The 16,244-nt window shown below is 34.6% G+C and overlaps 1 protein-coding gene across 1 annotated transcript in view; it reads right to left on the reverse strand.

The window, feature by feature from the left end:
* The window catches only part of NBEA (neurobeachin), a 748,838-nt gene that overhangs the window by 372,158 nt on the left and 360,436 nt on the right, over positions 1 to 16,244 (reverse strand). Inside the window, 1 exon segment of the mRNA XM_044913201.1 lies at positions 11,473 to 11,537. Coding sequence (XP_044769136.1) covers positions 11,473 to 11,537 — 65 coding nt within the window.

The raw sequence follows: 16,244 nt of genomic DNA on the forward strand, positions 1-16,244 counted from the left end.
GTCAAATCAGCTTAGAACAGTGGCTTTTAAACTGTGTCTCAAAGTAAAATATGAGAAATACACTTCATATCATAACCCTATATATCCACACAATAAACACTCCAGCAAATAATATTTACCTGAACATATAATTATTTTTTCTATTATTTACTATTTCTATTTTTACTATTATTTACTATTTCTTATTTTTGAAAATGCTGAAAGCAACCCATTAAATTGATTTCATGCATTATTAATGGTGAAGAAAACAGTTTCAAAAATACTGATCAGAAGACTCTCTCCTATTAGGGTTAACCCTGGGCCAAATAATCAAGCTTCTAGCTTAAATTTTAGGATTCCAAGTAAACAGCTCAAAGTTGTAATGTCCAAGAGAAGGACAGTCAATGCTAACAGGAATACAAGTCTGAATAGCGATGGAATAGGACTTGGTGAATTGAGAAATACCAGCTCAAGATCAGAGATGTGGCAGTCACTAAAGAAAAGAAGGCTTGCTTCAAGCCGTTTTATTCTATTTAACTTCTAATAACAGGAGTACAGAAACATGGATTGATGGTGTATAAAGAAAATTTGGGAGAAAAATTTGGAGGCAAATGAGCATAAGAGCACCATTAGCCACAATATAATAACAATGAGGCCAGGAAGAGTTGTGTACTTCAGGAGAGTCTCTTTAGTTAATTTCCCAAGTTCTGTGCTCCCTCAATGACATGGTTCCTTTTCCAAAAGAAAAGGGTTGTAAAAGTATCACAAATATTATGACTGCAAGCCCCAATAAGAGCTTTTCCCTTGATTAAAAATACAATTTCTTATTGCTGAATCTACCAGTATGAATTCTAAGAACTAGAGAATAATGCAATCTAAAATACATTTCTTTTAGAAAAGAAGGGAGAAAACAAGTAACATATGACTTTTATTTACTGTTTTGACTGCTAAGTAGCACAATACACTAGGAAGGCTCTGAACAGGTCATTATTGCCACCCTATGCTACCACTTGTGTCTGTTTTAGTGTTCTGCATAAAATGTGATCAATAAACCAATAAGGGAGTAGTGATACTACCATACTAAGAACACACAAAAACCCATCAGTGCTCTTGATGGGATGTGTAAGGTACTCTAGAGTCCTCAACCTTCTCTGTCCATAGTCTTCAAAACCCAGCTCACATGCCACTTAAATAAATAATAATAAAACCAAATGATCATTTCTTGAGTGCCTATTATGTGTCAGGAACATTGAGAATTGATAACTTAGCAGGCTAGGTGCATTATAGGTATCATTTCATAGGATTTTTACCTCATTTGATATCTTATTAGATAAGCGTAAGTAGCTCATTACACTCAGAAGAAACTAAGGCTTAGAGAGATTAAGCATAACTTGTTTGTGTAACTCGACCAAAGTCACACAAAAAGGCGATTGTGTTTGACTTGTTAGGGAAACAATCAGTTTGGTTGGCTTCTCACAGGGCATTCCAGAGAGTGAGATACAGAGTTAGGCATTCATTCATTCAACAGTAATTTATTGAGGGCCTTCTTTGTAGTAGTAAAGGACAATGAAATATGAGGGTGACACAGAGGTGCTTTAGGAGTGAGGAGGGAGCCTGGATCAGTGTGGGGAGGTAAGGAAGGCCAGTTAAGCAAAGGCCTTGCAGGTCATATTACAGAGCTTCGCAAGCAACGAAGCACTACTGTGTTTTTTTTTTTTTTTTAAGTCAGGTTTATTGAGATCTAATTTACATATAATAAAATTAACTCTTTTTAAATGCACATTTCCATGAGTTTTGACAAATGCATATTTTAGGTAGCCACCACTACAACCAAGAACATTTCCATCATGCAAAAATGTTCCCTTATGCTCTTCTCCTGCCATCCACAGCAAGAACTGAACTGTTTTCTGTCCCTCTAATTTTGTCTTTTCCATAATATCACATAAATGGAATCACATAGCATATTTTTGCTGTCTGCTTTCTTAAGCTTCACAAAATACTTTTAAATTCCATATATGTTGTGCGTATCAGTGGCTCATACCTTTTATTGCTGAGTAGTATTCCATATAATGCTATATCATAGTTAGTTTATCCACTTACCTGCTGACAGACACTTGGGTTATTTCTAGTTTTGGGCTATTATAAATAAAGCTGCTATGAACATTCACATACAGGTCTTAATGTGGATTAATATTTTCATTTCTCTTGGGAAGATATCTAAGCTTAGAATTATTGGGTCAAATGGTTAAGTGTATGTTTAACCTTGTAAGATACTGACAAACTGTTTTTCAGGTGGATGTACCATTTTACACTCCCACCAGCAAGGTACAACCAGTGGCTCCACATTCTCATCAATGCTTAGTATTGCCAATCTATTGAATTATATAGATTACAGTATGTGCATAATGACATCTCACTGTGTTTAAAATTGAATTTTTCGAATGAATAATGATGTGGAGCATGGTTTCATGTGCTGACTGGCCATCTGTATATCTTCTTTGTTACTGTGTCTGTTCAAATCATTTGCCCGATTTATATTGGGTAGTTTGTCTTTTTATTATTGAGTTGTAAGATCTTCTTTCTTCCCTTCCATTGATCTACCTATCTTTATACTAATCCTCCAACTCTGTTCATTTTTTATTTGTTGTGGCTATCTTAGGTCCTTTGTATTGTCACAGAAATTTAAAATTCAGCTTGTTAATTTCTACCAAGAAAACCAAAATCGCCAGCTGGAATTTTGATTAGGTTTGAGTCTATCGACCAGTTTGGGGAGAACTACCATCTTAACCATGTTAGATCCTCTGATCCATGAATACATATTTCTGCATTTCTTTATTTTTAATTTTTTTACAAAAATATTTTTTAGTTTTTATCATATAGGTCTTTCACAAATTTTATTAAGTACAACCCTAAGTAGTTCTTGTTTTTGACACTATTATAATGGTTTTGCTTTATTTAAGTTTCCAATATTTCACATATATTATAAACACATGTTGTTATAATTTATTTTTGAATACTGACCTCATATCATGTGACTTTGCTAAATTCACTTATTATAGTACCTTTTCTCAGCCACCTTAGAATTTTCTACTGGCCTTATTGAACTGGCTATGACCTCCGGCCCAATACTGAATACAAATAGTGGGTGAGAACATCCTTCCCTTGTTTTGATCTAGTGGGAAAGCATTCAGTCTTTCACCATTAAGTAGAATGTTAGCTGTACGTTTTTTGTAGATAGGATTTATTACACTGAGTTTAATTTCTAGTTTACTGAGAGTTTTATTATGAATATATGTTGAATTTTTCAACTGTTTTTCTTATGTCTATTAAAATATCATACATGTTTTTTCTTTTTTAATCTGTTGATATGGTGTATTACATTGATAGATATTTTTGAATATTAAACCAACTCTGCATCCTTGGGATAAACACCTCTTGCTTATGATGTAATCCTCCTAGATTTGATTTGACAACTTTTAAAGGTAATATTAATATTGCACCTATGTTTATGGTGGATATTGATCTGTAATTTTATCTCTTGTAATTGTTACTGTTATCAGGGTGATGAAATCTCATAAAATGAGGTGTAAAGTATTACCTACTCTTCTATTTCTGGAAGACTGAGTATAATTGGTATTAGTTTTTCCTTAAATATTGGGTAGAAATATTAAATCATTTTTTAACATCAATCAACTCTTAAGTAAATTAAGTCTATTATTTTTCTTTGTGCTAAGGATGAAAAAAATCTAGACTTTGAATAATGGACTGTTTTGAAGTCTGTTCATAAGTATGAGTAGTGTTTTTTTAAAATATGTAAACATTTAATATATGCAAACATAAACAATGAACTTTTTCTTATTCCTCTTCAAGCTTGGACTGTGACTCTTTATGACAGTCATATCATAAAAGAAGTATTCTGGTTTTTCAAATGTTGGTGTATACAACAGTAACTAAAGAATATAGTTTATAGGTTCTCCCTTTACCAACATGACAAATAATCAGCCTATACTCAACACTTCAATTCCTCTGGCACCTTAGGAAGGGCTTCTAGACTAAAATCTATAGCCCAGGCCATGGCTACTCTCCTGTCTTACCTGGCTTGCTCATTCTATTCCTTCACCTCGCCTTTCACCTTTAGCATATCCTTGGACCCGCCATACACATCGTACCTTCATGTCAGCATGGTCCCTCCAGCAACCTGTTAGTTTACTTGTACCTGTTATTTAAACAACATACGAACCACAAATGCCAATTCTAGGCTCCTCTGTTGCCAAGTTATGTCAGAATGGTATAGAAACTGAATCAAAGTCTCCTATAAAGACATGGATCATCTGACTCTTGACTGGCATTTTCTTGCAATAAGTAAGCTAAGAACAGCAACAAAAAAAGTAGTATCTTTAAGAAATAAGAATGAGCAGGAAGTAAGGCATATAAATGAATATATTAAAAATTGAGCACTCTTGCCTTTTGTCTTTTATTTTTATTTATTTTTTATTTTTGTTTATTTTATTATGTTATGTTAGTCACCATACAGTACATCATTAGTTTTTGACGTAGTGTTCCATGATTCATTGTTTGCGTGTAACACCTTTTTGTCTTTTAATATAAAGAACTATGAGTATTTTATGAATTATTACTTAACTCTTACCAAAGTTAAAATAATGTTGCCTAGGAGGAAAGTATATTTAAAGTTGTCCTAACAAGACAAAAAGAATCTCAATACATACATATATGCAGATATATTTTAAACATGGTTAAAATGCGATTCAAATAAAATTTATGATCATTAAATTCTAAATTTATTTTCTTATTCCTTGAAATCTAGCCATTATTAGATAGGTTGCTTATCTTAGCTTTAGGTAAATAACATTTTATTTATAATCAATGTCTAAAGTTAAGTCTATAAATTAGCAATACTGTTTAAGATGATACAATTAATTTTGTAAAAGCACAAGATTTTTTCCCCATCATTCATTTATAAAACTGAGCATGATTTAAAAAATTATTACAGGAATAAAATGAATAACACAGTAGTAAGGAAAAGGCATAGATCAGGTTGGGAACTTCTGTTTTCCAGAAGTTTTCAGGGATTCTTGCTTCAAAATTAAACCAGAATCTCAATTCTAAGAAAAAAAGTTTCTTTTACAGTTTTGGAAGTTACTGCTATTTTTTTTTAATACAATTTTTGCTAAATCAAAGACACAAAACAAATAGATAAACTCAAAGTTTACTGCTTTAATTATTAAATAAGCCAAACCAAAGCTTGTTGGTTTAATTATTATACAGCATTTGTTAAATTAAAGAAGATATTCAAGTCAAGGCCATATAATCACTAAAGAATTATGCTTAGATGCAATATCCTTTTCCTTTTCAAAACCTAAGAAATGCAAGCTATACATTTTTCACTATTTTAAAGAACAAAATAAAAATTAGAATATTATGAATCTTATGTTAAATTTAGTACCAAACACAAATACACACTGGCTTTTATGCATATTCATTAATATTATATCCTATATGCTTTCAAAAGAGGGATAAAGGTTTATTTTAGGCAAATGATTAATGTATTTCAAAGGATCACTCAAATTCCATAATTTAAAAAAGTCTTTCTTATTTGCTTTATAGTTCAATTCATATTTTAATAATTTAAAATCCAATTATTATTGCCAAGATATTATAGGCAATTTTACATCCCATTAACCTTGCTTTGTTTTAATTATAAAGATCCTTTGTTAGATTCCTTTAAATGATCCAGTTTATAATTTCAGCCTGTCCTAGGGAGTACTTTAATTCAGCTGCACATTCATCAACTGTTTTTGTCCTGTTAATTGTAGACAACTGCACAATTGCTTTCTCTAGCTATGATTGATGAATTATATCCATGAGTATAGCTGGTAAGTAGGATAAACATTTATAACAATTTCCACTTAAAGATTTTTAACTTCATTCCCACAAGAACAAATTAAAGACTGATACTCTAACGACCAAGAGAAAGTGCTTTTTATATGTTTCATTTTAAATTATTAGAAAAAGTTAAGAAAAAGGCTGTATATCCATGCAAATGAGATAGAAGAGTGTATAAAGGATCTAATTTGTGCTTAACACACAGTAGGCCTCAACAAATAGAAGCCAGATAAATGGAGTAATGTGTCTTTACTGTAACTACATCCCAACTATCTCAATATGATACTTTTTTGATCTGAAACTCCCAAGTTCAAATTTATGAAAAAGGTCTAAATTGAAAGGAAATGAAACAAACTAGAGGTGAGAGTCAGCAAAACTCTGAATATACGTTATAAGTAATGACAACAACAACAAAACTCCCATTTTTAAAAGCCTATGTTGCAGAAGTTATAATAAATGTCATATATTATTTCCAACCTTCAGAGAAAATGGGCAAGAAAGGTGTTATGCTCTTCTACAGATGTGAAACTATGTCAGAGGGAGATTATGTTACATGCCTAGAGTCTGACAGTTTATCAATACAAGAACTGATATTTGAACTCCATACAAATGATACACATATGCGATGTGTTGTAATAGGCACTGTGGAAAGAGCCCTACAAAACACACGGTGATGAAACAGGCCCTGACACTGCGGTATGGGACGTATACACCAGAGGAACTGGAAGGTGCTATGAGAACATGGGAAGGCACCTAATCCGGACTAGTGATGGGGGTGGGGTTGGCACTCAGTGAAGACGTTATTTTCATTGAAGTATGAGAAATGAGTGTCTTAAAGCAAATGCCCGTCTTCTCTGTATTGTGGACTGCTGGGGAAAACATTCCAGTATCAAGGACAGCAGTCTCTATCTGGTCCTCCAACATCTGGGCCAGATGCCTAAGGTTCCTGTCTTTTCTCTCCCCTGCTCTTCTACACTGGCTATTTTCAATATTCTCCTCTCTTCTCAAATATGGCACCCACCTCTCCAAATTTTCTTCATTTTCAGTAAATGGTCCTTTCTGTCACTTCATAGAGAAAATAGAAGGTATCATCAAAAACCCCTCTGAGTCCTGCCACTAATATAACTGTCTGCCCCCTTTCTCAGTGCTTTTCCACAGGGACCAACCCCCATACCTCTGTCTCACCCCTCTCAGAGTATTCAGTGACCATTTAAAAAATACTCAAGTCCTTCTTTCCTTCCAAAAAATACCCCACTACCCCAAAACTCACCTCCAGCAATCACCCTATCTTTCCTCTTCTTGGCCAAATTCCTTAGAGTTGCTGTATGTGTGGACTATACTCATCTTCTACTCATTCCTCAGCTCAGAACAACCTAGCTCCTGGCCCCAGTTCTCTCATTAAATCACCACTTTCTCACAATCATTCCCTGAATTATCTGCTCCTGCAGTACCCTCGACTTTGGCACATTTATTATATCAGTAACTGTAAGACTGTTGTCCCCATGAGACTGCAAGCTCTCTTGTAGCAGGGCCTGGGTCTATACCCAGCATCTTTAGCACACAGGTACTCACCAGTGTACATGTGAATGAAATCAACATTGACAGTCTCATCACTGAATCCAGTGGTCCCTTTCATCCTAGCTTAAAAACCCTTTGTTGCCTGTTCATTCTGTCTCAAACACTCTCGTAACCATTCTTTCCTTAATTCCTTCAATACTTGTGATTGTGAACTATGTGTTGGATATTATTCCAGAAACCAGGAGTATATCAGTAAAGAGGACACAAATTCTTAAGGAAAAGAATCACACCATTCCGTTGGCCCAGAATTTTATTCCTCTATTTTTTTTTTTCTTTCACCTATATGTTCTAACCATCTCTCAGTTCTCAGTGAAGATGGCATTCTATTTGGATACACTTTTTTTTGAACCTCCTGGGTTTTGTTTTTTTTTTTTAATTTTATAGACTATTTTTAGAGCTATTTTAGGTTCACAGGAACCGTGAGTAGAAGATACAGAGATTTCCCAGATATTCCTTCCTCACATACAGGTCCACCCCCATTATCAACATCCCCTACCAGAGCGGTACACTTGGTACAAATGATGAACCTACCCTAATATAGTATTATCACCTAAGGTCCATAAGTTTACACTGGAGCTCACTCTTGGTGTTGTACATTCTATGGGTTTCGACAAATGTATAATGACATGTATCCACTATTATAGTATCAAACAGAGTAGATTCACTGGCCTAAAAATCCTCTGTGCTCTGCCTGTTTATGCCTTCCTCCTCCCTAATCCCTGGCAACTACTAATCTTTTTACTGTCTCCATAGTCTTGCCTTTTCAAGAATGTCATATAGTTGGAATCATACAATAGGTAGCCTTTTCAGACTGGCTTCTTCTACCTAGTAATATGCAATTAAGGTTTCTCCATGTATTTTCATGGCTTGACAGCTCATTTATTTTTATTGTTTATTTTGTAAAGATTTTATTTATTTATTGGACAGAAGAGAGAGAGGGGGAGCAAGAGAGCACAGGCAGGGGAACAGCAGAGGGACAGGGAGAAGCAGGTTCTCCACTGAGCAGAGAGCCCGACGTGGGGCTCAATCCCAGGACCCTGAGATCATGACCCGAGCTGAAGGCAGACGCTTAACTGACTGAGCCACCCAGGCACCCAGAGAGCTCATTTCTTATTATCACTAGATAATAAATATTCCATTGTCTGGTTGTACTACATAAATAAATGGGTATCTGCTTATCCATTCATCTACTGAAGGACATCTTGGTTGCTTCCATGTTTTGGCAATTATGAATAAAGTAGCTATCAACATCTGTGTGCAGGTTTTTATGCAAACATAAGTTTCAAATCTTTTGAGTAGATATAAGGGAGAACGATTGCTAGATCTGTAGTAAGAATATGTTAAGTTTTGTAAAAAACTACCAACCTATTTTGCAAAGTGGCTGTACCATTCATATTCTTACCACCAGTGAATGAGAGTTCCTGTAGCTCTACATCCTGGTCAGCACTTGGTGTTGTCAGTGTTCCAGATTTTGGCCATTCTAATAGGTGTGTAGTAGTATCTCATTGTTTTGATTTGCATTTTCCTGATGACTTACGATGACGGGCATCTTTTCCTAAGCTTATTTGCCATATGTAGCTCTTCTTTGCTGAGGTGTCTGTTAAGGTCTTCGGCTCATTTTTTAAACCAGGTTGTTTATTTTCTTATTGTTGAATTTTAAGAGTTCTTTGTATATTTTAGAGAACAGTCCTTTATCAGAAGTGGCTTTTGCAAATATTTTCTCCCAGTCTGTGGCTTGTCTTTTCATTCTCTTGACACTGACTTTTGTAGAACAGAAGTCTTTAATTTTAATTTAGTCCAGACTATAAACTCTTTCTTTCATGGATCATGTCTTTGGTTATTGTACCTAAACAGTCATCACCAAACCCAAGGTCATCTAGATTTTCTCCTATGCTATCTTCTATACATTTTATAGTTTTGCATTTTACATTCAGATCTCTGATCCATTCTGAGTTAATTTTTCTGAAAAGTATAAGATCTGTATCTAGATTTATTTTTTTGCATGTGGATGTCCAGCACTATTCAATGAAAAGGCCATCTTTGTTCTATTGTATTGGTTTTTCTTGGATACATTTTTTGAAAACCCTGACAGTCCTACACCTGGAGAATAGACCCTTTCAGTCTAGAGTAAGTGCCCTGTCTTCTACTTGTTTAAATAGCTATACCACCTCTATCACGGCACCTTTATAATAGTGTATGTGTTATTCTAATTTTGCCTTTCCCCCAAAATTCAGAACCATGTGTGTCTCATTCACTTCTCTAGTCCCACCTCCTATAATAGGATTTAGTATGTAGTAAATACTGAACAGACATTTGCTGTATTAATGCACACAAGATCTGTTCTTTTATATTTATAGCTAGTCATGTTTCAATTTTTGTTCCAAAATAATCTTTATTGGAGGAGCAACTGGTATGAAAAATGAAAACAAAAATCTAGAATGGCACAAAGAACATTATGGTGAGCATTTTGAAGGTTTCTATAATTCCAACTCTTTTCTTAAAACAAAATAAAATGAACTCCAAACTCTATCACTGAACAATAAAATAGTTATCAGGATTAAAACCTCTGGTATTAGCAAATTTTTCCCCTTCCCTGTTCTAAGACAATAGCTATAATCTTAAGTGCTGAAGATTCAATTATATTAACTCTTCAGAGAGTTACTGATGACAAGATAATTTTTGTTTTTTCCTTCACAGTTGAAACTAATTGACAAAATTAGCATGTATGTGAACTGAGAGATTTTTATAATTGATATGAAAATGAATAGTCTGGGCAACATTTTTTTTCTATTTTTCATTGCCTTAAGATGGATAATAATTATTATCAATTCTTATCACAACAAAGTTTTATAAGAACTACAGTATGTTACTATGTAAAATTAGTATTTATGTTATAAAAGAAAACTGGTATTTTCCTGCATCTTTTGCTTTGCAGCGAATGTAAAATTTATTTTAACTTTTAGAGATGTGTTATTATGACTAAAAATAATTCATAGAATATGTAAATGAAAAATATATAATAAAATGAATTATAAAAACAGAAGTTATGTCTCTGAATTATTATAATAAACTGATGGGAAAAAACTATTATTAAAAAGGAATACTAAACTGCATTTATTTTTTTTTAAAATGGGTTTCATTACCATATATAAACTAATTTTCAAGGGATATATTGTAAAATATTCTTTCATGACACTTCCCTGGATAAAGAGTTTTATATACAGTAAGCATTATTCCCTTATCATCAATTTAGTTAAATATAGTTTCAAATAAGAAATAAATAGATCATGCCAAATATTCAGTCGCTATTTTCCAAAGAATACACTGTATCATAGAAAAAACATTGTAAAGGATGCAGGTTGTTGGCTGACAGAAGCTATACATCTCAAAATGGTGACACTTAACATCTGTCTCAATGTATCCACTGCCAATAAAGTATTGGAAAAATCACAGTGAACAACTGTTTATCCTAAAGTGATAAATACAATAATGAGCTCAAACACAAATTTACTTACAGCATCATTTTAACAGTGGGATATATGAATTCCTAACCTGACTGTTCTACTCCCCATGTTTAACATTCTTCACATTTTCAGTTGGGTATCCGAGAGCATGGTATGTTGAGATAAAACTACTTCTCATGAACTGAGATGGGCTGAGGGAGTGAACACTGAGCAAGGCTTTGAAAACAGATGGAGTGGCAGATGGAACTGCAGGCTGGGTTCACTTGATCTGTGTTAAACAACTTTACTACCCAGTAGGATGGGGCTTAAATCTCACAAAAACCTTATAAAGTTTGTTCCTTTAGTTCATAGATGCTTTTCCCCACTCTAAAATAAATATGATTTATATCTTAAACTTTGTTCCTTTTAAGTTTAATTACCTCTGTGATAAATTATTTAACTCAAGTATATTTTCTTATTCATTTTTAGAACAGATGGTAGGAGAGCAGTTGCCTAGCGGAATAAAATGTACACGGACTAATTGTCTAAAAATTGTAAAATTAATTACCTTCCTTCATTGATGAGTTCAATAAATGCAAGTCCTGCATTCTTCTGAATAGAATTCTGCCATTCCTAAAAGGAGAAACCAAACCAAGTATAAGAAAAATGAGCATGTAAACAAAAGTAACATCTGGTTTAAGGATCATGTTGATGTTGTTAACAACTTCCATGTGATATCATTTCTAAATCTTTTAAAAATATTTTTAACAAGTGTTATTTTGTAAGAAATCCAAATCTTAAAAGTAGCTCTGTATCACTTAGTTTATAAGGTGCTTTTGAATTCCCAGTAAATCTCAGGCTTGATGCAGACTGAGATAGAAAATGAGACACAGGTACAGAAGGCTCTCAGCACAAAGCTTCCTTCCAAAAGAAACCGAGTAACTAGTCATGCAACTATACAAGCACTAGCAACATTTGGAAAGAAAACATTAGGCCTGAAAATAGAGATTTTTTCATTGAGACTGTAAAACAAAAATCAGAAATATATACAATATTTAAATTGATTTGAAATTAAATGTTCTAGTTACACGTGCATTCCAAGTGACTGAGTAGTATGTAGAAAAAAAAAGGTTACAAGTGAATTCTTTTGAATTTGAAAAAAAGGGGGGGGGGAGAAAACAATATTAAAACTATATCCGAATGTAACCTCTCTTTGCTAATTTAGATTAGAATATATTTATGAATTTGGCAGTTCCACAGTGTCATCATTATAAATTTGTGATTGTTACATAGTGTTTTGGATTAGGAAAGCATATTGCTTATTTTGTACTCTTCCAATGGCATATTTAGAATATGCCTTAACCATTTTTTTGAAGGGGTATTGGTTTATTCTAGTGATTTCAATTTTTTGCTTTTTTTAAAAAATTAAATTTTATTATGTTATGTTAATCACCATGCATTACATCATTATTTTTTGATGTAGTGTTCCATGATTCATTGTTTGCATATAACACCCAGTGCTCCATTCAGTACACGCACTCTTTAGTTTTTGATATACTGTTCCATGATTCATTGTTTGCGTATAACACCCAGTGCTCCATGCAGTACGTACCCTCTTTAATACCCTTCCCCAGGCTAACCCATCCCCCCACCCCCACCCCCTAGAACCCTCAGTTTGTTTCTCAGGGTCCATAGTCTCTCATGGTTCATCTCCCCCTCTGATTTTTTGCTTTTTTATATAGCTGGTAAATTGCATTTTTTGAATTAAAAATCGCATCCCTTTCAATAGTACTATAAATAAATGCTTCGTTAATACATTTCATAAAAAATCCCTATTGATCCCTCATATCACTCATCTATAGATTTTTTTTCTTCATGATTTTCCTACTACTAAGTTGCTCTACACCGAGGTAGTCAGCTGACTTGCCACAAATTCAGCTTCACAAAAAACAGTCTCCATGTCAACCTTTCCCTCTACTCTTGATCATATTGCCTTTTTAAAACTTTGCATATATACAGGGAATAAATGTGGTCCCCAAAAGTAGGTACTTGGCTTGTAAATATTTTCTGCTCGAAGTAAATCTGTGAAGAATTACAGAAGAAGGCATCATGAATCTACATTTCCCCACCAGGAGAATCAACAACTTGGGAAAAGAGATGTGGAAGCCTGGGGACAGTAATGATCTTATAAAGGGCTAAATGGTTCTATGGTTTGCTAAATGGTTTTAGCAAAGCCACTTCTAGCTATCATACATAACCTTTAACGAAAATTCATCTAAATGACAAGATCACTATTGCATTTTACAGTGCTTATTAAAACTTTAAAATAATTTCTATTGAAAACAATTACAGGGAACTCTTTTTCTTATATTTTAATAAAATGGTTTATATTACCATCCTTTTATATATTTTGTATATTCCCATTATATATCCTATATTTATTGCAAACCAATATACCACAAAATGTGCAAATTTCTCAGGAATGCTTGACATTTATTGTGATATCAGCTGAAAGAGAAAACTGACTCTTATATAACAAGAACCATGACACTCTGAAGAATAAATTCTTACAGACAACTTCTTAAACATGATTTTCTTTATGATACTGTTTGTACACCAAGGCTCTTTTATCAGCAGAAACTTTAATATGCACGGGATTTTTCAAGAAGATATTTCAAAGTACATACTCAGGTATGACATATGCATCCCAAATTATACTGTGTCTAAAAGATCACAGAGTAAAATGTTTTGAAAACTCTGTTCAGATCAAAGATCAAACAAAAGGTATCTGTGAGGTGCCTCAGCCCATGAGACACTAATTTGCAATCTTTGATAAAGGAACAGCAGAAATAAGTCTGAGCCAAGTCAAGGACATTAGAGTTTAAAGGATGAGAAAGCCAATCAAGTGTGTGACTGCAAGACTTCATTCAAGAAATATGTGTTTTAGAAGAGTAATTTGTCAGTCTTGAACAAGAGGAAACAGTAGAAGATTGTTTTATATGCCTTTCTAGAAGAGAAACAATAAGGGCCTACATTGCACTGGTATTTTGAATAGGGAAATGGAAATTAAGAGACGATACAAGGAAGAGATGTCAGGACTGGATGAGAAATTGGATTTAAAGGTTAAAGTAAAAAAGTGGAACAATGTAAGGTTTAAGTTTTTAGCATGAATGACAGGAAGAATGGTAGTATTATGAAAATAAGAAGGGTACACATTTGAGGAAAATCACAGGTTCACACTTGTTGGATTTAGAGTGATATGGTATATCAAAATGGAATGTGGAATTTGGAATTATTTGCATAAAAATATTAAGGCAGACCATCAGGCAAAAGTCTCTAAAGATGGAATGAGCACTGGGTGTTATATGCAACTGATGAATCTCTAAAGTCTACCTCTGAAACTAATAATACGCTATAGGTTGATTAAATTGAATTTAAATAAAAAAATTAAAAAAGAGAGAAGAAGAATCAGAAAGAGGATCAAAAGACCTAGGTCTGGCTGAATTTTGGGAATCATTTGTATTTTTAAGATTAGAAAAAGAAGCCATTAACAGATAAGAAAAGCTCTAACAAAATTTAAGAATAGTAGCAAAATATCATAGCACCATTTAAAAGAAAATAATTCACTTATTCCACTGGCTCAACAAAACAAGAACATGCAAATAAGACCCTTTAATGATTAAGGATTTTTCTGTATGTGAATTGTAAAACACAAAATACGGTAAACCACAAGTGTATGAAACATAAATTGAAAAAACAAAACAGAACCAAAAAAGATGCCATTCCCCGAGAGGGGACAGAAAGCTAGAGCTGCACTGGCTGTAGCTCAGAACTGGCACAGGAGCGGGTGGCTGAGCCGACTCTAGGTCTGGAGCTGACCACCTCTGATGCTGGTGGTGGATATGGGAATGGAGTTGGCACTAGACGTGTAGCTAGATCCAGCTCTAGAGCTGATGTCAAATCTGGCTGCAGTGCTAGAGCTGGTCGTTGAACTAACTCTAGTTCTGGGCTGACTTTAGGTCTGGCACTGTTGCCAGACCTGGTATGAAAACTGGTGACGGAGATGACCCTAAATCTGGAGCTGACAGTGGCTCCGGGGCTAGAGCTGGAGCTGGAGCTGCCACTAAGTCTGGAGTGGGTACGAGAGCTCAGGCTGGAGTTGGCTACAGCTCTGCAGCTAGCCCTAGCACTATTTCTGGAGCCAGGGCAGAAGGTGGCTCCTGCACCAGAGCTGCTGCTAGGATGAGTTCTGGAATTGGCCCCAGCTCTGCAGTTGCTGCTGGAGCCAGTGCTGCAGTTAATGATGGAACTCCCTCTATCCCTGGAGCTGGCTCTAGCTCTGCTCTGCAGCTGGTCTGAAGCGGATTCTAGTTCCAGAGCTGGCACTGCTTTCAGCTCTGCAGACGGAGGAGGACCCAGAGCTGTGTGAAGCTCTAGAGCTTGTTCAAGAGCTGGCCCAAACGCTACAGGTACTGGAGCTGGTGCTAGAGTTGGCATAAGAGCTGGTGCCTAAGCTACTAATACCACTTTTGAAGTCATTACCTAGAGTTGGCAACCTGACATGAAAGACACAGACCAAGAGAAGAGTACAGAATAGATACCAGGAACAACAACAACAACACGACAAAAAAGGAAACCTGGAAAATGAGAGACTGAAACAACAGGAAAAAAAAAAAATCTGTAATTACATGGTTGAGATATGTGAAGATATTGCAAACATCAAAAAAAGAAAGCTTAAAAGTCACAAACATTTCCCAAAAGTACAGAAGGTGCCAACAAAAAGATAAAGGGATGCAACAACGGTAACAACAACAACAAAAATAAATAAGGAAATTGGAGGATCTCCAATCGAAAGACCATATCCACTGAGTAGGAATTGTAGAAAGAGTGAATGGGGAAGAGAGAAAGGGGAACACGAAAGACAGGAAATTATCAAATAAATTTAAAACTGTTCCCAGAAGTGAAATATCGGACATAAAACCCCCAGCAAAGCACATTATCATAAAATTTTCCTTAACATGAGGGTTAAGGAAAAGGCTAACAGGAAAAAAAAGTTTGTACAAAGCACCAAGAATAAGAATGAAACTAAACTTCTCAACAGTAAAGCTAGAAAAGAGAAGAAAAGGAAACACTGCTTGCACAGTTATGGAGAACATAACACTCCGAACACAATATCCACCCAAACTCTCCGTAACATCTGAGGATAGACTAGTTTCAGACATGCATAAACATGTGTTTTTCATCCACTCTCTTTCCAGAACCTAATGATGGTGTACTCTGCCAAAACGAAGGTGTCTCTCCTATAGGAGAGACAAGATTACGCTGTGACAATTACTGAAC

Source organism: Neomonachus schauinslandi, chromosome 3, assembly GCF_002201575.2.
Source record: "Neomonachus schauinslandi chromosome 3, ASM220157v2, whole genome shotgun sequence".
Taxonomy (NCBI): Eukaryota; Metazoa; Chordata; class Mammalia; order Carnivora; family Phocidae; genus Neomonachus; species Neomonachus schauinslandi.